The sequence below is a fragment of the Psittacula echo genome, assembly GCF_963264785.1.
Source record: "Psittacula echo genome assembly, contig: SCAFFOLD_125, whole genome shotgun sequence".
Lineage (NCBI taxonomy): Eukaryota > Metazoa > Chordata > Aves > Psittaciformes > Psittacidae > Psittacula > Psittacula echo.
In genome coordinates, this window is record NW_027664258.1 from 54,519 (window position 1) to 80,378 (window position 25,860).

Consider the following 25,860-nt stretch of genomic DNA (forward strand, 5'->3'; position numbering starts at 1 on the left):
CCCCATACCCCCCTATAGACCCCCTATACCCCCCCCTAACCCCTATACCCCTCTCATAGCCCCCTATTGTTCCCCTATAGGTCCCCCATAGCCCCCCATACCCCCCTATAGACCCCCTATACCCCTCCATAACCCCTATACCCCTCCCATAGCCCCCTATAGGTCCCCCCATACCCCCCTATAGACCCCCTATACCCCCCCCTAACCCCTATACCCCTCTCATAGCCCCCTATTGTTCCCCTATAGGTCCCCCATAGCTCCCCATACCCCCCTATACCCCCCTATAGACCCCCTACACCCCCCCATTGACCTCTCCCCCCCCCCCCCCGCAGCGATGCCGCTCCTCTGCCTCCCGCCGCTGTCCCCGCTGCGCTGTGCGCAGGCGCTGAGCTGCCTCGTGGCGTTCAGCACGGCGGCCGCTGGGGGGCGCTGGCTGCCGGGGGAGGGCCCGGGCTGCGCCGCCGCCTGGGCCCTGTCGTGCGCCGGCTCCGCGCTGCTGCTGGGGGCCGAGGCCTGGCGCCGCCTCCCGGCCCGCCGCGACCTCCCCTTGGCGCACGCCGCGGCCGCCGCCACCGCCTGCGCCGCCGCCACCGTCCTGTGGCCGCTCGGGCACCTCCGCGACGGCGGCGGCGGCGGCGGCGGCAACAACGACGGGGCCGGGCCCCGAGCGCTCCGCGCCGCCGCCGCCGTCGCTTCGGGCCTGGCCACGGCGCTTTACGGGGCCGAGGTGCTCCGCGACCGCGCTAGGCCCGGGCAGGCCGCGCCGTTCCTGGCGACCCCCGCCGGGCTGCTCAAGGTGGCGGAGGCCGCGCTGAGCCTCGTGCTGCTGGGGCTGGCGGCCGAGCAGGGCGCGGGGGCCGGGCCCGAGGCCTGGCGCTGGTGCCTGGGCCTCTACTGCGGGGCCTTCGCCGTGGGCCTGGCGCTGGTCGCCGGCTGCCTCTGCGGGGCCTGCGGGGCCTGCGCGGCCGAGCCGGAGCGGGCCCGCAGGGCGCTGGGGCTCTACGCGGCCGCCGGGGTCGCGGCCTACGCGGCGGCCTCGGTGCTGTGGCCCCTGTACGGCTTCCGGGAGGAGCTCGGCGGCCGCGCGCGGAGGCCCCCGGGCTGCGGCCCCGCCTGCCCCTGGGACCGCGTCGTGCTCGTGGCGGTGCTGAGCGGGCTCGGGCTCGGCCTCTACGGCCTCGACCTGGCGCAGTGCGGGAGGGTCCTGGTGCTGCGGGGCTGAGCGGGGCGGGGGGGGGGGGGGGGCTCTATGGGGCAGGATCCGGGCCCTTATGGGGCGCTTTGGGGTCTCTATGGGGCGCTTTGGGGTCTCTATGGGGCGCTTTGGGGTCTCTATGGGGCAGGATCCGGCCCCTTATGGGGCTCTTTGGGGTCTCTATGGGGCGCTTTGGGGTCTCTATGGGGCAGGATCCGGCCCCTTATGGGGCTCTTTGGGGTCTGTATGGGGCGCTTTGGGGTCTCTATGGGGCGCTTTGGGGTCTCTATGGGGCAGGATCCGGCCCCTTATGGGGCTCTTTGGGGTCTGTATGGGGCGCTTTGGGGTCTCTATGGGGCGCTTTGGGGTCTCTATGGGGCAGGATTTGGCCCCTTATGGGGCTCTTTGGGGTCTCTATGGGGCGCTTGGGGTCTCTATGGGGCAGGATTTGGCCCCTTATGGGGTGCTTTGGGGTCTCTTTGGAGTGTCCATGGGGCAGGATCCGGCCCCTTATGGGGCGCTTTGGGGTCTCTATGGGGCAGGATTTGGCCCCTTATGGGGCTCTTTGGGGTCTGTATGGGGCGCTTTGGGGTCTCTATGGGGCGCTTTGGGGTCTCTATGGGGCAGGATTTGGCCCCTTATAAGGAGCTTTGGGGTGTCTATGGGGCAGGATTTGGCCCCTTATGGGGTGCTTTGGGGTCTCTTTGGAGTGTCTATGGGGCAGGATTTGGCCCCTTATGGGGCTCTTTGGGGTCTCTATGGGGCGCTTTGGGGTCTCTATGGGGCAGGATTTGGCCCCTTATAAGGAGCTTTGGGGTGTCTATGGGGCAGGATTTGGCCCCTTATGGGGTGCTTTGGGGTCTCTTTGGAGTGTCTATGGGGCAGGATTTGGCCCCTTATGGGGCTCTTTGGGGTCTCTATGGGGCGCTTTGGGGTCTCTATGGGGCAGGATCTGGCCCCTTATAGGGAGCTTTGGGGTGTCTATGGGGCAGGATTTGGCCCCTTATGGGGTGCTTTGAGGTCTCTTTGGAGTGTCCATGGGGCAGGATCCGGCCCCTTATGGGGCGCTTTGGGGTCTCTATGGGGCAGGATTTGGCCCCTTATGGGGCTCTTTGGGGTCTGTATGGGGCGCTTTGGGGTCTCTATGGGGCGCTTTGGGGTCTCTGTGGGGCAGGATCCAGCTCCTTATGGGGCTCTTTGGGGTCTCTATGGGGCGCTTTGGGGTCTCTATGGGGCAGGATCCAGCCCCTTATGGGGCTCTTTGGGGTCTCTATGGGGCGCTTTGGGGTCTCTATGGGGCAGGATCCAGCCCCTTATGGGGCTCTTTGCGGTCTCTATGGGGCGCCTTGGGGTCTCTGTGGGGCAGGATCTGGCCCCTTATGGGGCGCTTTGGGGTCTCTATGGGGCACTTTAGGGTCTCTATGGGGCAGGAACCAGCCCCTTATGGGGTTCTTTGGGGTCTCTGTGGGGCAGGATCCGGCCCCTTATGGGGCGCTTTGGGGTCTCTATGGGGCAGGATCCGGCTCCTTATGGGGCGCTTTGGGGTCTCTATGGGGCAGGATCCGGCCCCTTATGGGGCGCTTTGGGGTCTCTATGGGGCAGGATCCGGCTCCTTATGGGGCGCTTTGGGGTCTCTATGGGGCAGGATCTGTCCCTTTATGGGGTCTCCACGGGGCACGATCCGGTGCCGAATGGCTCCAAACCGGCCTTGGGGGGTGTCTGTGGGGCAGGATCCAGCAGCCGACGAGCACCGGGGACCCTCTATGGGGCAGCACCAGCCCCATACGGGGCTCACGGACCCTCTATGGGGCGCAAGGAGCCCCACGGGGGGGGGGGGGGGGTGACATTAAAGGGACGTTTCCACCTCTTAAAGGAGCCGCTGCCTCTTTATGGGGGGGGGGCAGTGGGCGGGGCCTCTCCATTGCAGGCCACGCCCCCCGCGCCCTATTGGCTGGGGGGGGGGGGGGGGAAGACACGAATGTGTCCTGGGTCCCGGGGGGGGGAAGGGGGGGATGGGGGGAGGGGACCCCCCCGCGCCCCCGTTTCGCCCAATCTGGGTCTGGGCCCCCCCGGGACCCGTCCCCGTTTCCCAGAAGCCTTTGGGGGGGGGGTTGGGTTCCCCCCTTGCCCCCCCCCCCCCCCCCCGGCCCCACAAACCCGCTCCTAGGGCGCCGCGTCCCCTTTAAGACAAGCCCCGCCCCCTGCGCTCAAGCCCCGCCCCCTCCGCTCCTCCCCGCCCCCAACAGCCGCAGGGCCGGGCGCGCCCCCCCAGTGGCCACGCCCCCTCCGCCAGCCCCGCCCCCGCAGCCGCAGGGATCGGGCGCCTCCCATTGGCCAAGGCCCCGCCAGGCCCCGCCCCTCCCTCAAACCACGCCCCCCACAGCCGCAGGGCTGGGGGCGCCCTCGGGGCCACGCCCCCTCGCCGTGGCCACGCCCCTTCCCCAGGCCACGCCCCCCCTGCCCGCGGTCCGGCGCTGCCGCTCGGTCCCTGGGTCCGTGGCCCCCCCCCCCCCCCCCGTGCCTGGAGCTGCGCGACCGCGGGTCTGTGTGGGGCGGGGGGGCCGTCTATGGGGCGGGCTATGGGGCTGTGGGGCCATCGATGGGGCTCTCCATGGGGCCATCTCTGGGGCTGTCTGTGGGTCTACGGGGCCATCAATGGGGCTGTCTGTGGGTCTATGGGGCTGTGTGTGGGGCTGTGGGGCCGTCTATGGGGCCATCCGTGGGTCTGTCCATGTGTCCGTGGGTGAGGGGTGGGTGGGCGCAGCCCTCGTTGGGGGTGGCAGTGAGACTTCCCCCCCCCGTCAGTGGATGCATGGGTCCTTCCGTGGGGCTGTGGGTGCATCAATGGGGCTGTGGGTGCATCAGTGGGGCTGTGGGTGCATCCATGGTGTATGGGTCCATCAATGGGTCTATGAAGTGCAACAGTGGGGCTGTGGGTCCGTCAATGGGGCTGTGGGTCCATCCGTGGGTCCATGCCCGTGTCCGTGGGTCCCTCTGTGTGTGCGCACGTGTGTCTGTGGGTCCATCCATGTGTCTGTGCACCCGTCCCTGCATCCACGGCTCCATCCCCACATCCATGGCTCCATCCCTATTGGTCCATCCCCATGGCTCCATCCCCACGGCTCCATCCCTGAATCCACGGCTCCATCCCCATTGCTCCATCCCTGAATCCACGGCTCCATCCCTGAATCCAGGGCTCCATCCCCATGGCTCCATCCCCATGGCTCCATCCCCATTGCTCCATCCCTGAATCCACGGCTCCATCCCCATGGCTCCATCCCCATGGCTTCGGCTCCATCCCCATGGCTTCATCTCCATCCCCACGGCTCCATCCCCATCCCCATTGCTCCATCTCCATCCCCATTGCTCCATCCCCATCCCTTTGGCTCCATCCCCATGGCTCCATCCCTGAATCCACGGCTCCATCCCCATTGCTCCATCCCCACGGCTCCATCCCCATCCCTTTGGCTCCATCCCCATCCCTTTGGCTCCATCCCCATGGCTCCGTCCATGAATCCACGGCTCCATCCCCATTGGTCCATCTCCATCCCCATTGCTCCATCTCCATCCCCATTGCTCCATCCCCATGGCTTCATCCCCATCCCCATTGCTCCATCCCCATCCCTTTGGCTCCATCCCCACCCCTGCCCCCCCTCCCCGCAGCCCCCCCCCGTGGCCGATGGCGCTGGCGGGGCCGGAGGGGGAGCGCGCGGCGCGGCCGCTGTTCTGCCGCCGGGGGGCGCTGCGGCACAAGGTGGTTCACGAGGTCAAGAGCCACCGCTTCACGGCGCGGTTCTTCAAGCAGCCCACGTTCTGCAGCCACTGCACCGACTTCATCTGGTGAGACCCACAGCGACCCACAGCGACCCATAGGGACCCACAGCGACCCACAGCGACCCACAGCGACCCATAGGGACCCACAGCGACCCATAGAGAGACATAGAGACCCACAGCGACCCATAGGGACCCACAGCGACCCACAGCGACCCACAGCGACCCATAGGGACCCACAGCGACCCACAGCGACCCACAGCGACCCATAGGGACCCATAGAGAGACATAGAGACCATAGAGCCCATAGAGACCATAGAGACCATAGAGACCATAGAGCCCATAGAGACCATAGAGACCCATAGAGACCATAGAGCCCATAGAGACCATAGAGCCCATAGAGACCATAGAGACCCATAGAGCCCATAGAGACCATAGAGCCCATAGAGACCCATAGAGCCCATAGAGCCCATGGAGACCCATAGAGCCCATAGAGACCATAGAGACCCATAGAGCCCATAGAGCCCATAGAGACCCATAGAGACCCATAGAGACCATAGAGAGACATAGAGACCATAGAGACCATAGAGACCCATAGAGACCATAGAGACCCATAGAGAGACATAGAGAGACCCATAGAGATCTATAAGGACCCATAAATCAGGGTCCCCGTGGACCCCAATGGCAGGGCCTTAGGGACCCCCTGCGCCCAGTGCCAGGGGCAAGTGGGCCCCATAGACCCCAATATGGGGGTCATGGGGACCCCGTCTAGCCCCATGGGTGACCCCCGGGGGTGACGGCGCCTTCTCCTCCCCAGGGGCATCGGGAAGCAGGGCCTGCAGTGCATGGGTGAGCCCCCCCAATGGGACCCCCCTATGAGACCCCCCTATGGGACCCCCACTATGGGACCCCCCTATGGGAACCCCATATGGGACCTCCCCCATGGGATCCCCCTATGGGACCCCCCTATGGGACCCCCACTATGGGACCCCCCTATGGGAACCCCCTATGGGACCTCCCCCATGGGATCCCCCTATGGGACCCCCCTATGGGACCTCCCCCATGGGACCCCCCTATGGGAACCCCCTATGGGACCTCCCCCATGGGACCCTCCTATGGGGCCCCCCTATGGGACCCCCCCTATGGCCCCCATAGGACCCCTATGGGACCCCCTCTTCCCCCCCCCCCCGGGTACCCAGAGCACGTTGGGGGGGATCGGGGGGGGGAAGTGGGCGTGGCCTGGGCGCTGATTGGCTGGAGGGGGGCAGCGGTTGCCATGGAGCGTTGCCGGGCAGCTGGGGCCGTTGCTAAGCAACAGGTGGGGGGTGATGGAGCTCCTATAGGGTGTATGGGGGGTACTTAGGGGGGTCCTGGGGTTATTATGGGGTGTATGGGGGGTACTTAGGGGGGTCCTGGGGTTATTATGGGGTGTATGGGGGGTACTTAGGGGGGTCCTGGGGTTATTATGGGGTGCATGGGGGGTACTTAGGGGGGTCCTGGGGTTATTATGGGGTGTATGGGGGGTACTTAGGGGGGTCCTGGGGTTATTATGGGGTGCATGGGGGGTACTTAGGGGGGTCCTGGGGTTATTATGGGGTGTATGGGGGTACTTAGGGCCCCCCCTCTGCCCCCCCCCCATAGTCTGCAGCTTCGTGGTGCACAAGCGCTGCCATGAGTTCGTCACCTTCGAGTGCCCGGGGGCCGGGAAGGGGCCGCAGACGGACGTGAGTTCATGGGGGGGGCCCATGGAGGGTCCCTATAGGGGGGATATGGGTCCCTGTGGGGCGGCAGTTGGTGTCTATGGGTGGTAATTGGGGTGCTATGGGAGGTAATTGGTGTCTGTGGGTGGTAATTGGGGTCCTATGGGGGGTAATTGGTGTCTATGGGTGGTAATTGGGGTCCTATGGGGGGTAATTGGTGTCTATGGGTGATAATTGGGGTCCTATGGGGGGTAATTGGTGTCTATGGGGGTAATTGGTGTCTATGGGTGGTAATTGGGGTCCTATGGGGGGTAATTGGTGTCTATGGGTGGTAATTGGGGTCCTATGGGGGGTAATTGGTGTCTATGGGTGGTAATTGGGGTCCTATGGGGGGTAATTGGTGTCTATGGGTGATAATTGGGGTCCTATGGGGGGTAATTGGTGTCTATGGGGGTAATTGGTGTCTATGGGTGTTAATTGGTGTCTATGGGTGTTAACTGGTGTCTATGGGGGTAATTGGGTTCCTATGGGTGGTAATTGGGGTCCTATGGGGGGTAATTGGTGTCTATGGTTGTTAATTGGTGTCTATGGGCGTTAATTGGTGTCTATGGGGGGTAATTGGGTTCCTATGGGGGGTAATTGGTGTCTATGGGGGGCGGGCACGGCCCATCCCCTGTGCACCCCCAGGACCCCCGGAACAAGCACCGCTTCCGCCTGCACAGCTACAGCAGCCCCACCTTCTGCGACCACTGCGGCTCCCTGCTCTATGGGCTGGTGCACCAGGGCATGAAGTGCTCCTGTGAGCGCGAGGGGGCGATGGGGATGATGGGGCAATGGGGGCAGTGGGGGCGATGGGGGTGATGGGGGTGATGGGGCAATGGGGGCAATGGGGGTGATGGGGGTGATGGGGCAATGGGGGCAGTGGGGGCGATGGGGGTGATGGGGGTGATGGGGCAATGGGGGCAATGGGGGTGATGGGGGTGATGGGGCAATAGGGGCAATGGGGGCAATGGGGGTGATGGGGGTGATGGGGCAATGGGGGTAATGGGGGTGATGGGGGTGATGGGGCAATAGGGGCAATGGGGGCAGTGGGGGTGATGGGGGTGATGGGGCAATGGGGGTAATGGGGGTGATGGGGGTGATGGGGCAATAGGGGCAATGGGGGCAGTGGGGGTGATGGGGGTGATGGGGCAATGGGGGCAGTGGGGGCGATGGGGGCAATGGGGGCGATGGGGGTGATGGGGGTGATGGGGCAATGGGGTCAGTGGGGGCGATGGGGGCAATGGGGGCGATGGGGGTGATGGGGGTGATGGGGCAATGGGGGCAATGGGGGTGATGGGGGTGATGGGTGCGATGCATGCTCAACGGGGTGCAATGGGTGCAATGGGTGCACAATGTAGTGCAATGGGTGCTAAATGGGGTTCAATGGGGTTACAATGGGGTTCATTGGGGTTTAGTGGGGTTCAGTGGGGTCTCAATGGGGTTCAATGGGGTTCAATGAGTGCTCAAAGTGTGCTCAATGGGGTTCAATGGGGTTCAATGCGGTTCAATGGGGTTCAATGGTGCTCAGTGGTGCTCAGTGGGGTCAATGGGGTTCAGTGGGGTTCAGTGGGGTTCGATGGTGCTCAATGGTGCTCAATGGGGTCAATGGGGTTCAGTGGGTTTCGATGGTGCTCAGTGGTGCTCAATGGGGTTCAGTGGGGTTCAGTGGTGCTCAGTGGGGTTCAATGGTGCTCAGTGGGCCTCAGTGGGGTCAATGGGGTTCAGTGGGGCTCAATGGGGTTCAATGGTGCTCGATGGGGTTCAATGGTGCTCGATGGGGTTCAGTGGTGCTCAATGGGGTTCAATGGGTGCTCAGTGGGGCTCAGTGGGTGCCTGGCGCTGGTGCCCCCTGCAGGCTGCGAGATGAACGTGCACAAGCGCTGCGTGCAGAGCGTGCCCAGCCTCTGTGGCGTCGACCACACCGAGCGCCGCGGCCGCCTCCAGCTCCGCATCCAGGCGCTGCCGGGGGAGCAGCTGCACGTGACCGGTAACGGCGCCGCCGGGGCACCCGCAGCGCCCAGAAACGGCCCTGAAACACCCCAAAACCACCCCAAAACGCCCCTGGAACACCCCAAAACACCCCAAAACGCCCCTGAAACACCCAAAAACACCCCAAAACGCCCCTGAAACACCCAAAACCACCCCAAAACGCCCCTGAAACACCCAAAAACACCCCAAAACGCCCCTGAAACACCTAGAAACACCCTAAACCACCTCTGAAATACCCAAAACCACCCCAAAACGCCCCTGAAACACCTAGAAACACCCAAAACCGCCTCTGAAACACCCAAAACCACCCCAAAACGCCCCTGAAACACCTAGAAACACCCTAAACCGCCTCTGAAATACCCAAAACCGCCTCTGAAACACCCAAAACCACCCCAAAACGCCCTGGAACACCCAGAAACACCCCAAAACGCCTCTGAAATACCAAAAAACGCCTCTGAAACACCCAAAACCACCCCAAAACGCCTCTGAAATGCCCCAAAACGCCCCTGGAACACCCAAAAACACCCCAAAACGCCCCTGAAACACCCAAAAACGCCTCTGAAACTCCCAAAAACTCCCCAAAACGCTTCCGAAACACCCCAAAACGCCTCTGAAACACCCAAAAACACCCCAAAACACCCTGAAACACCTGGAAACACCCTAAACCGCCTCTGAAATACCCAAAACCGCCTCTGAAACACCCAAAAACACCCCAAAACGCCCTGGAACACCCAGAAACACCCCAAAACGCCCCTGAAATACCAGAAAACGCCTCTGAAACACCCAAAACCACCCCAAACCGCCCCTGGAACACCCAGAAACACCCCAAAACGCCTCTGAAATACCAGAAAACGCCTCTGAAACACCCAAAACCACCCCAAAACGCCCCTGGAACACCCAGAAACACCCCAAAACGCCTCTGAAATACCAGAAAACGCCTCTGAAACACCCAAAACCACCCCAAAATGCCTCTGAAATGCCCCAAAACGCCCCTGGAACACCCTAAAACGCCCCAAAACGCCTTTGAAACACCCAAAACCACCCCAAAACGCCCCTGAAACACCCAAAAACGCCTCTGATACTCCCAAAAACACCCCAAAACGCTTCTGAAACACCCCAAAATGCCTCTGAAACAGCCAAAACCACCCCAAAACAGCCCTGAAACACTCAAAAATGGCCCTGAAACCCCCAAACCCGCCTCTGAACCACCCCAAACTGCTCCTGGAACCCCCCAAAATGCTCCAAAGCGCCCCTGAAGCGCCCCCCCCGGCCCCCCCAGTCCTGGCTCCCCGCTCCCATCGCCCCCTGTGCCCGCAGTGGGGGAGGCGCGGAACCTGATCCCGATGGATCCCAACGGGCTCTCGGATCCCTACGTGAAGCTGAAGCTGATCCCGGACCCCAAGAACCTCTCCAAGCAGAAGACGCGGACGGTGAAGGCCACGCTGAACCCCGTCTGGAACGAGGCCTTCCTCTTGTGAGCGGGGGACACGTGCGTGGGTCATGCGTGTCATACATGTGTCATGCGTGTGTCATGCGTGTGTCATGCGTGTGTCATGCATGTGTCATGCGAGTGTCATGCGTGTGTCATGCGTGTGTCATACCTGTGTGATGCATGGGTCATATATGTGTCACGCGTGTGTCATACATGTGTCATAAGTGGGTCATACATGTGTCATGCGTGGGTCATATATGTGTCATGCGTGTGTCATACATGTGTCACATGTGTGTCATGTGTGTAATGCGTGTGTCATACTCGGGTCATACGAGGATGTATCGTGTATCATGCGTGTGTTCTCTGTGTGTCGTGTGTCGTATGTGGGTCATGTGTGTCATACATGTCATACATCATACCTGAGTCATACGTGTGTCGTGTGTCAACCGTGTTTCATGCATGTGTCGTGTGTGTCATGCATGTCCCACCCCTGCCCCACCCCGCCCCACCCTTGCCCCACCCTTGCCCCACCCATGCCCCACCCATGCCCCACCCGTGCCCCACCCTGTCCCACCTCTGCCCCACCCCTGCCCCAACCCTGTCCCACCTCTGCCCCACCCCTGCCCCACCCCTGTCCCACCTCTGCCCCACCCCTACCCCACCCCTGCCCCACCCATGCCCCACCCTGTCCCACCTCTGCCCCACCCTTGCCCCACCCATGCCCCACCCTGTCCCACCTCTGCCCCACCCTTGCCCCACCCATGCCCCACCCTGTCCCACCTCTGCCCCACCCCTACCCCACCCCTGCCCCACCCATGCCCGACCTCTGCCCCACCCATGCCCCACCCATGCCCCACCTCTGCCCAACCCTTGCCCCACCCCTGCCCCACCCATGCCCCACCCCGTCCCACCTCTGCCCCACTCATGCCCCACCCCGTCCCACCTCTGCCCCACCCATGCCCCACCCTGTCCCACCTCTGCCCAACCCTTGCCCCACCCCTGCCCCACCCCTGCCCCACCCCTGCCCCACCCATGCCCCACCCTGTCCCACCTCTGCCCAACCCTTGCCCCACCCCTGCCCCACCCATGCCCCACCCTGTCCCACCTCTGCCCCACCCCTACCCCACCCCTGCCCCACCCATGCCCGACCTCTGCCCCACCCATGCCCCACCCATGCCCCACCTCTGCCCAACCCTTGCCCCACCCCTGCCCCACCCATGCCCCACCCCGTCCCACCTCTGCCCCACTCATGCCCCACCCCGTCCCACCTCTGCCCCACTCATGCCCCACCCATGCCCCACCCTGTCCCACCTCTGCCCAACCCTTGCCCCACCCCTGCCCCACCCCTGCCCCACCCATGCCCCACCCATGCCCCACCCTGTCCCACCTCTGCCCAACCCTTGCCCCACCCATGCCCCACCCATGCCCCACCCTGTCCCACCTCTGCCCAACCCTTGCCCCACCCCTGCCCCACCCATGCCCCACCCTGTCCCACCTCTGCCCAACCCTTGCCCCACCCATGCCCCACCCATGCCCCACCCATGCCCCACCCATGCCCCACCCATGTCCCCAGCACGCTGCGCCCTGGAGACGCCGAGCGCCGCCTCTCGGTGGAGGTGTGGGACTGGGACCGCACCTCCCGCAACGACTTCATGGGCGCCATGAGCTTCGGGGTGGCCGAGCTGCTCAAGGGCCACGTGGACGGGTGGTGAGCGCGGGGCCGGGACCGCATCGAGCCCCACTGAGCACCATTGAGCACCATTGATACCCATTGAGCACCATTGAGCCCCACTGAGCATCATTGAGCCCCATTGACACCCATTGAGCACCATTGAGAACCATTGAGCCCCACTGAGCACCATTGAGCCCCATTGACACCCGTTGAGCCCCATTGAGCCCCACTGACACCCCCTGGCACCCATTGAGCCCTATTGAGCACCATTGAGCACCACTGATACCCACTGAGCCCCATTGACACCCATTGAGCCCCACTGAGCACCATTGAGCCCCATTGACACCCATTGAGCCCCATTGACACCCATTGAGCACCATTGAGCACCATTGAGCCCCACTGAGCACCATTGAGCCCCATTGACACCCGTTGAGCCCCACTGAGCGCCACTGACACCCCCTGGCACCCATTGAGCCCTATTGAGCACCATTGAGCACCACTGATACCCACTGAGCCCCATTGACACCCATTGAGCCCCACTGAGCACCATTGAGCCCCATTGACACCCATTGAGCCCCATTGACACCCATTGAGCACCATTGAGCACCATTGAGCCCCACTGAGCACCATTGAGCCCCATTGACACCCGTTGAGCCCCACTGAGCGCCACTGACACCCCCTGGCACCCATTGAGCCCTATTGACACCCATTGAGCCCCATTGACACCCACTGAGCCCATTGAACCCCATTGAGCCCCACTGACCCCCATTGACACCCACTGACCACCAGTGAGCACCATTGATATCCATTGACACCAACTGACCCCCATTGAGTCCCATTGATCCCCATTGAGCCCCCTTGCCCCCCATTGAGCCCCATTGAGCCCCAATGAGCCCCATTGCCCTCCATTGACCCCCATTGAGCCCCACTGAGCCCCATTGACCCCCATTGAGCCCCATTGATCCCAACTGCCCCATTGCTAGGTTCAAGCTGCTGAACCAGGAGGAGGGGGAATATTACAACGTCCCCGTGGCCGACACCGACGACTGCGGCCTCCGGCCCAAGTTTGAGGTGATGACCCCCCCATTGACCCCCATTGAGCCCCATTGACCCCCCTTGAACCCCATTGACCCCCATTGAGCCCCAAGGAGCCCCATTGACCACCTTTGAACCCCATTGACCCCCATTGAGCCCCCTTGAACCCCCTTGAGCCCCATTGACCCCCCTTGAACCCCATTGACCCCCATTGAGCCCCCTTGAACCCACTTGAGCCCCATTGACCCCCCTTGAACCCCATTGACCCCCATTGACCCCCATTGACCCCCATTGACCCCCATTGACCCCCACTGAGCTCCACTGAGCCCCATTGAGCTCCACTGAGCCCCATTGAGTCCCAATGAGCCCCATTGAGTCCCATTGACCCCCCTTGACCCCCCTTGACCCCCCTTGACCCCCATTGACCCCTATTGAGCCCCATTGACCCCCAATGAGCCCCATTGAGACCCATTGAACCCCCTTGTCCCCCATTGACCCCCATTGAGCACCATTGACCCCCAATGAGCCCCATTGCCCTCCATTGACCCCCGTTGACCCCCATTGAGCCCCAGTGAACCCCATTGAGCCCCATTGAGCCCCGTTGAGCCCCATTGACCCCGCTTGACCCCCTTGACCCCCATTGAGCCCCAATGAGCCCCATTGAGCCCCATTGAGCCCCACGGACCCCATTGACCCCGCTTGACCTCCCTTGACCCCCATTGAGCCCCAATGAGCCCCATTGAGCCCCATTGAGCCCCACGGACCCCATTGACCCCACCCCCCCCATCTCTTCCAGGCCTGTAACTACCCATTGGAGCTCTACGAGGTAACGGTGACCTTTGACCCCTCGGTGACCCCATCCGTGACCCCCTCCGTGACCCCCCGCTGACCCCGTGCCCCTCTGCTGACCCCACAGAAGGTGCGCCGGGGGCCAGGCCCTTCGCCGGCGCCGTCGCCCTCCCCCAGCCCCACGGATCCCAAACGCGGCTTCTTCAGCTCCGGGCGCTCCCGGCTCGGGGACTTCACCTTCCTGATGGTGCTGGGCAAGGGCAGCTTCGGCAAGGTGGGAACGGGCCTGGGGAGCCCGGAAATGGGGAAAGGGACCCCGGAAATGGGGAAAGGGAACCCGGAAATGGGGAAAGGGAGCCCGAAAATGGGGAAAGGGAACGCGGAAATGGGGAAAGGGACCCCAAAAATGGGGAAAGGGACCCCAAAAATGGGGAAAGGGACCCCAAAAATGGGGAAAGGGAACGCGGAAATGGGGAAAGGGACCCCGAAAATGGGGAAAGGGAACCCGAAAATGGGGAAAGGGAACCCGAAAATGGGGAAAGGGACCCCAAAAATGGGGAAAGGGAACGCGGAAATGGGGAAAGGGACCCCGAAAATGGGGAAAGGGAACCCGAAAATGGGGAAAGGGAACCCGGAAATGGGGAAAGGGAGCCCGGAAATGGGGAAAGGGAACCCGAAAATGGGGAAAGGGAACGCGGAAATGGGGAAAGGGAACGCGGAAATGGGGAAAGGGACCCCGAAAATGGGGAAAGGGACCCCGAAAATGGGGAAAGGGAACGCGGAAATGGGGAAAGGGACCCCGGAAATGGGGAAAGGGACCCCGGAAATGGGGAAAGGGACCCCGAAAATGGGGAAAGGGAACGCGAAAATGGGGAAAGGGAACCCAAAAATGGGGAAAGGGACCCCGGAAATGGGGAAAGGGACCCCAAAAATGGGGAAAGGGACCCCGAAAATGGGGAAAGGGACCCCGGAAATGGGGAAAGGGACCCCGGAAATGGGGAAAGGGAGCCCGAAAATGGGGAAAGGGAACCCGGAAATGGGGAAAGGGAACCCAAAAATGGGGAAAGGGAGCCCGAAAATGGGGAAAGGGAGCCCAAAATGGGGAAAGGGAACCCGGAAATGGGGAAAGGGAACCCGGAAATGGGGAAAGGGAACACGGAAATGGGGAAAGGGAACCCGGAAATGGGGAAAGGGACCCCGAAAATGGGGAAAGGGAACCCGAAAATGGGGAAAGGGACCCCGAAAATGGGGAAAGGGAACCCGGAAATGGGGAAAGGGACCCCGAAAATGGGGAAAGGGAACCCGGAAATGGGGAAAGGGAACGCGGAAATGGGGAAAGGGACCCCGAAAATGGGGAAAGGGACCCCAAAAATGGGGAAAGGGAACGCGAAAATGGGGAAAGGGACCCCGAAAATGGGGAAAGGGAACCCGGAAATGGGGAAAGGGACCCCGGAAATGGGGAAAGGGAACCCGGAAATGGGGAAAGGGAACGCGGAAATGGGGAAAGGGACCCCGAAAATGGGGAAAGGGACCCCGAAAATGGGGAAAGGGAACCCAAAAATGGGGAAAGGGACCCCGGAAATGGGGAAAGGGACCCCGAAAATGGGGAAAGGGAACGCGGAAATGGGGAAAGGGAGCCCGAAAATGGGGAAAGGGAACGCGGAAATGGGGAAAGGGACCCCGAAAATGGGGAAAGGGACCCCGGAAATGGGGAAAGGGAGCCCGAAAATGGGGAAAGGGACCCCAAAAATGGGGAAAGGGAACCCGGAAATGGGGAAAGGGAACGCGGAAATGGGGAAAGGGACCCCGAAAATGAGGAAAGGGAACCCGGAAATGGGGAAAGGGACCCCGAAAATGAGGAAAGGGAACCCGGAAATGGGCTTGGGGACCCCAAACCCACCCAAAAGGCCCCCGGAAACGTGAGGGGGGACCCCAAAACGGGTCACGAAACCCCCCAAAACGGGCAAATGGACCCCAGAAACGGGCTTGGGGACCCCAAAAATGCCCAAAGGGACCCCAAAAACGGGTGCGGGGAGCCCCAAAACGGGCGCAGGGGGGCGCTGTAACCGGTCGCGGGGGGCGCTGTAACCGGTAGCAGGGGGGCGCTGTAACCGGTCGCAGGGGGGCGCTGGATGCGGTCGCAGGGGGGCGCTGTAACCGGTAGCAGGGGGGCGCTGTAACCGGTCGCAGGGGGGCGCTGGATGCGGTCGCAGGGGGGCGCTGTAACCGGTCGGAGGGGGGCGCTGGATCCGGTCGCAGGGGGGCGCTGTAACCGGTCGCAGGAGGCGCTGGATCCGGTCGCAGGGGGGCGCTGTAACCGGTAGCAGGGGGGCGCTGTAACCGGTCGCAGGGGGGCGCTGGATGCGGTCGCAGGGGGGCGCTGTAACCGGTCGCAGGGGGGCGCTGGATGCGGTCGCAGGGGGGCGCTGTAACCGGTCGCAGGGGGGCGCTGTAACCGGTCGCAGGAGGCGCTGGATCCGGTCGCAGGGGGGCGCTGTAACCGGTAGCAGGGGGGCGCTGTAACCGGTCGCAGGAGGCGCTGGATCCGGTCGCAGGGGGGCGCTGTAACCGGTCGCAGGGGGGCGCTGTAACCGGTCGCGGGGGGCGCTGTAACCGGTCGCAGGGGGGCGCTGTAACCGGTCGCAGGGGGGCGCTGTAACCGGTCGCAGGAGGCGCTGTAACTGGTCGCAGGGGGGCGCTGTAACCGGTCGCAGGGGGGCGCTGTAACCGGTAGCAGGGGGGCGCTGTAACCGGTCGCAGGGGGGCGCTGTAACCGGTCGCAGGGGGGCGCTGCAGCTGATCCCCCCCCCCGGCGCGCAGGTGGTGCTGGCCGAGCGGCGCGGCACGGCCGAGCTCTTCGCCATCAAGATCCTCAAGAAGGACGTGGTGGTCCAGGACGATGACGCCGCCTGCACCCTGGTGGAGCGGCGCGTGCTGGCCCTGGGGCCCCGCCCCCACTTCCTCACCCACCTGCACTCCACCTTCCAGACCGCGGTGAGGGGGGGGGGGGATGGGGGCTATGGGGGGTAATGGGGGTAATGGGGCTATGGGGTGTATGGGGGTAATGGGGGGTATGGGGGCTATGGGGGCTATGGGGGGTAATGGGGGCAATGGGGCTATGGGGGCTATGGGGGGTATGGGGGTAATGGGGGGTATGTGGGCTATGGGGGCTATGGGGGGTAATGGGGGTAATGGGGCTATGGGGGGTATGGGGGTATGGGGAGTATGGGGGCTATGGGGGGTAACCGGGGTATGAAGGGGATGGGGGGTAATGGGGGTATGGGGAGTATGGGGGCTATGGGGGGTAACCGGGGTATGAAGGGGATGGGGGGTAATCGGGCTATGGGGGGTATGGGGGGTAATGGGGTTATGGGGGGTATGCAGGGTAATGGGGTTATGGGGGGTATGGGGGGTATGAAGGGTATGGGGGGGTAATGGGGCTATGGGGGGTAATGGGGAGTGATGGCGGGTATGGGGCTATGGGGGGTACGGGGGTATTTGAGGTAATGGGGGTATGGGGAGCTATGGGGCGTAATGGGGGGTATGGGGGTGTAATGGGGAGCTATGGGGATATGGGGAGTAATGGGGGTAATGGGGGCAATGGGGCTATGGGAGGTAATGGGGCTATGGAGGAGCTATGGGGCTATGGGGGATATGGGAGGTAATGAGAAGTAATGGGGGTGATGGGGGCTATGGGGGGTATGGGGGCTATGGAGGGTAATGGGGGTAATGGGGGCTCTAGGGCTATGGGGGGTATAGGGGTGTAATGGGGGTTTGGCGGTTATGGGGCTATAGGTGTACGGAGGTATCAGAGGTAATGCGGGTATGGGGGCTATGGGGCTTTGGGGGTGTACTGGGGGACTATGGGGGTGTAATGGCGGCTATGGGGGTATGGGGGGCTATGGGATAAGGGGGGCTAACGGGAGCGCTGCGGGTCACGTGTCGCCGCTGGCCACGCCCCCCCAGGACCGGCTCTATTTCGTCATGGAATACGTCACCGGCGGGGACCTCATGTACCACATCCAGCAGGTCGGCAAGTTCAAAGAGCCGCACGCCACGTGAGTGCCCCGCAGCGACCCCTGCTGGTGACCCGCAACCGACCCACAGCGACCCCCAAGTGCCCCCCATTGACCCACAAATACCACTCAAGTGCCCCTCACTCTCAATTTGGAGACCCCCAACCCCTCCTTCTCTCCCCCTAACCTCCCATTTCCTCCCCATTCACCCCAACACCCCCTTCCCAAATCCCCCCATATCAACCCTCCCCTTTGCCACCACAGGTTCTACGCAGCCGAAATTGCCATCGGCCTCTTCTTCCTGCACAACCAAGGCATCATCTACAGGTGCCCCCCCAAAAACCTAACCATAACAATAACCTTAATCCTAACCCTAAACCTAACCCTAACCCTAACCCTAACCATAACAATAACCTTAATCCTAACCCTAACCCTAACCCTAACCCTAACCCTAACCCTCATCTACAGGTGCCCCCCCAAAAACCTAAACATAACAATAACTTAATCCTAACCCTAACCCTAACCCTAACCCTAACCATAACAATAACCATAATCCTAACCCTAACCCTAACCCTAACCATAACAATAACCTTAATCCTAACCCTAACCCTAACCCTAACCCTAACCCTAACCATAACAATAACCTTAATCCTAACCCTAACCCTAACCCTAACCCTAACCCTAACCATAACAATAACCATAATCCTAACCCTAACCCTAACCCTAACCATAACAATAACCTTAATCCTAACCCTAACCCTAACCCTAACCCTAACCCTAACCCTAACCCTACAGGTGCCCCCCCAAAAACCTAACCATAACAATAACCTTAATCCTAACCCTAACCCTAACCCTAACCCTAACCCTAACCATAACAATAACCTTAATCCTAACCCTAACCCTAACCCTAACCCTAACCATAACAATAACCTTAATCCTAACCCTAACCCTAACCCTAACCCTAACCCTAACCCTAACCATAACAATAACCTTAATCCTAACCCTAACCCTAACCATAACCCTAACCATAACCATAACCATAACCCTAAACCTAACCATAACCCTAACCATAACCCTAACCTTAACCCTAACCCTAACCCTAACCTTAACCCTAACCCTAACCCTAACCCTAACCCTAACCATAACCTTAACCGTAAACCTAACCCTAACCCTAATCCTAACCTTAACCCTAACCCTAACCCTAACCTTAACCCTAACCCTAACCCTAACCTTAACCCTAACCCTAACCCTAACCATAACCCTAACCTTAACCTTAACCCTAACCCTAACCCCCTCCCCTTTATGGGGGGTCCCCCCCCAATGGACCCCCCCCCAACGCCCCCCCCCTCCTTCGGCAGGGACCTGAAGCTGGATAACGTGATGCTGGACGCCCAGGGTCACGTGAAGATCACGGACTTCGGCATGTGCAAGGAGAACATGTTCCCGGGCGCCACCACCCGCACCTTCTGCGGCACCCCCGACTACATCGCCCCCGAGGTGCCGCCGGGGGGCGCTGTGGGGCGCGGGGGGCGCTATGGGGGCTATGGGGCTATGGGGGGTGTGGGGGCTATGGGGCTATGGGGGGTGTGGGGGGTATCGGGGGTGTGGGGGATATGGGGCATGATGGGGGCTATGGGGCGCTGTGGGGCTATGGGGGGTGTGGGGGCTATGGGGCTATGGGGGGTATGGGGGGTATCGGGGGTGTGGGGGATATGGGGCATGATGGGGGCTATGGGGCGCTATGGGGCTATGGGGGGTGTGGGGGCTATGGGGCTATGGGGGGTATGGGGGGTATCGGGGGTGTGGGGGATATGGGGCATGATGGGGGCTATGGGGCGCTATGGGGCTATGGGGGGTGTGGGGGCTATGGGGCGCTATGGGACTATGGGGGGTATGGGACCCATGGGGTTATGGTGGGTATGGGGGCTATGGGGCTATGGGGGGTATGGGGGGTATCGGGGGTGTGGGGGATATGGGGTGCTACGGGGCGTGATGGGCACTATGGGGCTATGGGGGGTATGGGGGCTATGGGGTATGGGGGCTATGGGCGGTATGGGGGGTAATGGGGGGTGTTGGGGATATGGGGCGTGATAGGCGCTATGGGGCCCTATGGGGCTATGGGGGGTGTGGGGTCTATGGGGCGCTATGGGGTGCTATAGAAAGATAGGAGGACCCAGCAATGGGGAGGGGGGCACAAATGGTGGGAGTCAATGGGCAGGCAGATGGGGGGGGGGCACCCAGATGTGGGGGGGGGCACCCATAGCACTGGGGTTCCCCCCCCCCCCAGATCATCGCCTACCAGCCCTATGGCAAGTCCGTGGACTGGTGGTCCTTTGGGGTGCTGCTCTACGAGATGCTGGCGGGGCAGGTGCGCTTGGGCTCGGTTCGGGGCAGTTTGGGCTGGTTTGGGGCGGTTTGGGGCGGTTTGGGGCGGTTTGGGGTGGTTTGGGGCGGTTTGGGGCGGTTTGGGGCGGTTTGGGGTGGTTTGGGGCGGTTTGGGGTGGTTTGGGGCAGTTTGGGCTGGTTTTGGGGTGTTTTGGGCTGGTTTTGGGGTGGTTTGGGCTGGTTTTGGGGTGTTCTGTTGGTGCTGACCCCCCCTGCAGCCCCCCTTTGATGGGGAGGATGAGGACGAGCTCTTCCAGTCCATCATGGAGCAGACGGTGACGTACCCCAAGGCGCTGTCCCGCGAGGCCGTGGCCATCTGCAAGGGGGTGAGGGGCCCAGCGCTATGGGGCGCTATGGGTCTCTATGGTCTCTATGGGTCTCTATGGGGCGCTATGGGTCTCTATGGTCTCTATGGGTCTCCATGGGTCTCTATCGGGCGCTATGGGTCTCTATGGTCTCTATGGGTCTCTATGGTCTCTCTGGGTCTCTCTGGGTCTCTCTGGGTCTCTATGGTCTCTATGGGTCTCTATGGTCTCTATGGTCTCTATGGGTCTCTATGGTCTCTATGGTCTCTATGGGTCTCTATGGTCTCTATGGTCTCTATGGTCTCTCTGGGTCTCTCTGGGTCTCTCTGGGTCTCTATGGTCTCTATGGTCTCTATGGGTCTCTATGGTCTCTATGGGCTCTATGGGCTCTATGGGCTCTATGGTCTCTATGGTCTCTATGGGTCTCTATGGGTCTCTATGGGCTCTATGGTCTCTCTGGTCTCTATGGGCTCTATGGGCTCTATGGTCTCTATGGGTCTCTATGGTCTCTCTGGGTCTCTCTGGGTCTCTCTGGGTCTCTATGGTCTCTATGGGTCTCTATGGTCTCTATGGTCTCTATGGGCTCTATGGTCTCTATGGGTCTCTATGGTCTCTATGGTCTTTCTGGTCTCTATGGGCTCTATGGGCTCTATGGGCTCTATGGTCTCTATGGGTCTCTCTGGGTCTCTCTGGGTCTCTCTGGGTCTCTATGGTCTCTATGGGTCTCTATGGTCTCTATGGTCTCTATGGGTCTCTATGGTCTCTATGGTCTCTATGGTCTCTATGGTCTCTATGGTCTCTATGGGCTCTATGGTCTCTATGGTCTCTATGGACTCTATGGGCTCTATGGTCTCTATGGGTCTCTATGGTCTCTATGGTCTCTATGGGCTCTATGGTCTCTATGGGTCTCTATGGTCTCTATGGTCTCTATGGTTTCTATGGGTCTCTATGGTCTCTATGGGTCTGTGACTGCCGCTGCCCCCCAGTTCCTGACCAAGCACCCCGGGAAGCGCCTGGGGGCAGGCCCGGGGGGGGAGCAGGACGTCCGCTCCCACCCCTTCTTCCGGCGCACGGACTGGGAGCGCCTCGAGCGCCTGGAGCTGCCCCCCCCCTTCACCCCGCAGCCGGTGAGTGCCCCACAGCGCCCCATAGCGCCCCATAGCGCCCCCAAAGATACCCCATAATGCCCCATAGTGCCCTATAGCGCCCCATAGCTCCCCATAGTGCCCCACAGTGCCCCATTGCGGCCTGTAGTGCCCCATAGCGCCCCATAGGGCCCCATAGACACCCCCATAGATACCCCATAGTGCTCCGTAGCATCCCCATAGCGCCCCATAGCAGCCCATAGTGCCCATAGTGCCCCAGAGTGCCCCATAGGCACCCCCATAGTGCCCCCATGGTGCCTCATAGTGCCCCATAGATACCCCCATAGTGCTCCACGGCGCCCCACAGTGCCCCATAGCGCCCCCATAGCACCCCCATCGTGCCCCATAGCGCCCCCATAGTGCCCCATAGCACCCCCATAGCATCCCCATAGTGCCCCATTGTGCCCCCACAGTGCCCCATAGCGTGCCCATAGTGCCCCACAGCGCCCCCACGGTGCCCCATAGCGCCCCCATTGCCCCCCATTGCCCGGGGGCTCAGCGCTAAACCCGGCTCTTCTCTCTCTGTGTCTGTCCGTGTGCCCCCCCCGGGCTCCTTTGTCTGTTCCTGTCTGCGTCCCCCCCCCCCCGGGAAATGGGGGGACCCCCCCGGGTGTGCCCGGATGGGGGGGGGCTGTGTCCATGTGGTTCAATGGGGGGGGGGTTGGGGGTCCCTGCTTGTGGGGGCGGGGTTGGGGGTCCCTGTTTTGGGGTCCCCTCTTTGGGGGGGTCCATTATTGGGGGGGTCCATTATTGGGGGGGTCCATTATTGGGGGTCCATTATTGGGGGGGGTTCATTATTGGGGGGTCCATTATTGGGATGGGTCCATTATTGGGGGGGTTCATTATTGGGATGGGTCCATTATTGGGGGGGGTTCATTTTTGGGGGGGTTCATTATTGGGGGGTCCATTATTGGGGGGGTTCATTATTGGGGGGTCCATTATTGGGATGGGTCCATTATTGGGGGGGGTTCATTATTGGGGGGGTCCATTATTGGGGGGTCCATTATTGGGGGGGTTCATTATTGGGGGGTCCATTATTGGGGGGGTTCATTATTGGGATGGGTCCATTATTTGGGGGGGTCCATTATTGGGGGGTTTCATTATTGGGATGGGTCCATTATTGGGGGGGTTCATTATTGGGGGGGTTCATTATTGGGATGGGTCCATTATTGGGGGGGTTCATTATTGGGGGGTCCATTATTGGGATGGGTCCATTATTGGGGGGGTTCATTATTGGGGGGTCCATTATTGGGATGGGTCCATTATTGGGGGGGTCCATTATTGGGGGGTCCATTATTGGGGGTCCATTACTGGGATGGGTCCATTCCCGCGGGATCTCCATCACTGACGCCCCCTCTTTTTGCCCACCTCCCCTTTTGGGCTGGTCCATTACGGTGGTGGTGGTGGTGGGGGGGTGTCCTCTCTCCGGACGCTCCCATTCCTGTTGCTGCTGGGGGGGTGGGGGGGTTTGATGATGCCGCTGGGTTCAATTCCGGGGTCCCCCCCCCCCCCCGTTCAGTGTGGCCGCAATGGGGAGAACTTTGACAAGTTCTTCACGCGGGCCCCCCCCGCGCTCACCCCCCCGGACCAGCTGGTCCTGGCCGGGCTGGACCAAGGCGACTTCGCGGGGTTCACCTACACCAACCCCGACTTCGTGCACCCCGACCTGCGCCTCCCGGCCCCCCCCGGCTCCCTCGTCTGAGCCCCGCACCCCCTTTTGGTGGTGGAGGGGGGGTCCCCCCTTTAATTCCCCCCCCCATTCCCTCTTAGAGCGCAGCACTGATTTGGGGCGCCCCTTCTATGGGGGGGTCCTCCCTTTATTCCGCCCCCATTCGCCGCTATAGGGCATCAGTGATTTGGGGGGGTCCGCTCGAGTTAGGACCCCCACACACCGATTTGGGGGGTCCCCCCTTTATTCCCCCCTATTCCCTCTTATAGCACAGCACTGATTTGGGGGTCCCCCCCTTTTTTCCCTCCATCCCCACTATAGGACAGCTCTGATTTAGGGGGATCCCTCCTTTATTCCCCCATCATTCCCACTATAGGACAGCTCTGATTTGGGGGGTCCCCCCCTTTGTTCCCCCCTATTGCACAGCACTGATTTGAGGGCCCCCCCGCACTTAAGACCCCCAAACGCACCCCGATTTGGGGACACCCCGTTCATTTGGGGGTCCCCCCTTTTTCCCCCCCATCTCCACTATAGGACAGCACTGATTTAGGGGGTCCCCCTTTTTTGGGGGGGTCCCCTTTTATTCCCCCCCTACTCGCTGCTATAGGATATCACTGATTTGGGGGGGGCCCGATCACTTGGGGGGGCCTCCCTTTATTCCCCCCCTATTCCCTCTTATAGCACAGCACTGATTTAAGGGGGGTCCCCATCATTGGGGCCTCCCCCCTTTTAGCCCCCCTCCAGCTGTGACTCCCCCCGGATGAGCTGGGGGGCGCTTTGCCCACCACGGACCCCCCCAAACCCCCCACCCCAGGGACCCCCCAATTTCCCCCCCCCCAATGCCTTTAAGTATAAAAGCGAATGAGCCGGTGCCTGAGTCCGTTCGTCTTTGGGGGGGGGGACCCCAAAACCCCGCGTCCTCTTATGGGGGGGGCCCGAAGTGCTGGGACCCCGGTTTGGGGGCAGAGGGGATCTTCAATGTCCTGAGCCCTACTTTATAGGGGGGGTCCCTGTTATAGGGCTTGGGGGGGGTCCCTGTACTGGGGGGGTCCCCAAATCCCATTTGGGGGGGTCCCCATGATGGGGGAGGGGTAGAGAAGGGGGGGGGCGATCGCGCGCGGTCCCTTTAAGCGCGGCCGCTCCGTGACGTCACAGTGGCCGCGGGGGGGGGGAGGGGAAAGGGGGGGCCCATCCCCCCCCCCATCATCATCATCCCCCCCCCCCCCCCCCCCCGAGGCCGCCGCTCGCTGCGTCCCCGCGTCCGTCCCTCGGCTCCGGCCGCGGCCGCTTCGGCTCCGTTCGGCTCCGTTCGGCTTCGGCCGCGGCCGCTTCGGCTCCTTCCGCCGGACCCTTCGTCTCCTCGGCCTCCGCCAGCGCGTCCCGCCCGTGTCCGTTCCTGCATCCCTCCCATCGCATCCCGTGTCCGTTCCTGCATCCCCCCCATCGCATCTCGTGTCCGTTCCTGCATCCCTCCCATCGCATCCCTTCCCTGTCCCTGCATCCCTCCCATCGCATCCCGTGTCCGTTCCTGCATCCCCCCCATCGCATCCCGTGTCCGTTCCTGCATCCCTCCCATCGCATCCCGTGTCCGTTCCTGCATCCCTCCCATCGCATCCCGTGTCCGTTCCTGCATCCCTCCCATCGCATCCCTTCCCTGTCCCTGCATCCCTCCCATCGCATCCCGTGTCCGTTCCCTGCATCCCTCCCATCGCATCCCGTGTCCGTTCCTGCATCCCTCCCATCGCATCCCGTGTCCGTTCCCTGCATCCCTCCCATCGCATCCCGTGTCCGTTCCTGCATCCCTCCCATCGCATCCCGTGTCCGTTCCCTGCATCCTCCAGCACATCCCCGTGCCTGGCTGTTGGTCCATCCCTGCATCCTTTCTTATCGTGTCCGTCTGTCCCCCCGCATCCCCCTATCACATCCCGTATCCATCCCCCTATTGCATCCCGTATCCATCCCCTTATCACATCCCGTATCCATCCCCTTATCGCATCCCGTATCCATCCCCCCCATCCCGTATCCATCCCCCCCATCCCATATCCATCCCCCATCCCTGTCCCACATCCCTGCATCCCTCTGCCCTTCATTCCCGTCTCCATCCCGCATCCCCCATCGCGTCCTTCATCCCCCCCCCGCCTCCATCGATCCCCCCCCCCCGGTCCCGTGTCCGTCCCCGCTGCCCTTCCCGCTCTCATGGCGCCCGGGGCCTCGGGGACACGGCAGCCGGCAACGGCGTGAGCGGGTGAGGGCACGCGTGTGCGGGGTCATGTGTGTGCGGGGTCATGTGTGTGCGGGGTCATGTGTGTGCGGGGTCATGTGTGTGCGGGGTCATGTCGGTGCGGGGTCATGTCGGTGCGGGGTCATGTGTGTGCGGGGTCATGTGTGTGCGGGGTCATGTGTGTGCGGGGTCATGTGTGTGCGGGGTCATGTCGGTGCGAGGTCATGTCGGTGCGGGGTCATGTGTGTGCGGGGTCATGTGTGTATGGTGTCATACGTGTATGGGGTCATATATGTATGGGGGTCATACGTGTATGGGGGTCATGTGTGTATGGGGGTCATATGTGTATGGGGGTCATGTGTGTGCAGGGTCAGGTGTGTATGGGGTCATACGTGTATGGGGTCATATATGTATGGGGGTCATACGTGTATGGGGGTCATGTGTGTATGGGGTCATACGTGTATGGGGTCATATATGTATGGGGGTCATACGTG

The 25,860-nt window shown here is 62.0% G+C and overlaps 2 protein-coding genes across 2 annotated transcripts; both read left to right on the plus strand.

Annotated features, from left to right (window-relative positions):
- Positions 1 to 334: 334 nt before the first annotated feature.
- LOC308232546 (myeloid-associated differentiation marker homolog) lies at positions 335 to 1,222 on the plus strand (the record flags this gene model as incomplete). The annotated part of the gene is made up of 1 exon (XM_080639757.1): positions 335 to 1,222. One exon carries the CDS (start codon positions 335 to 337, stop codon positions 1,220 to 1,222), a length of 888 nt encoding a protein of 295 aa, XP_080495883.1.
- A 3,652-nt stretch (positions 1,223 to 4,874) lies between these two features.
- PRKCG (protein kinase C gamma) lies at positions 4,875 to 23,485 on the plus strand (the record flags this gene model as incomplete). Its single annotated transcript, XM_080639758.1, has 18 exons — positions 4,875 to 5,035; positions 5,784 to 5,815; positions 6,608 to 6,690; positions 7,354 to 7,465; positions 8,564 to 8,695; positions 10,015 to 10,171; positions 11,703 to 11,837; positions 12,785 to 12,872; positions 13,633 to 13,662; positions 13,753 to 13,899; positions 16,446 to 16,619; positions 17,592 to 17,683; positions 17,906 to 17,968; positions 19,000 to 19,138; positions 19,929 to 20,009; positions 20,245 to 20,352; positions 21,318 to 21,458; positions 22,996 to 23,485. 18 exons carry the CDS (start codon positions 4,875 to 4,877, stop codon positions 23,176 to 23,178), a joined length of 2,058 nt encoding a protein of 685 aa, XP_080495884.1. The 3' UTR covers positions 23,179 to 23,485.
- Between the last annotated feature and the right edge of the window lie 2,375 nt (positions 23,486 to 25,860).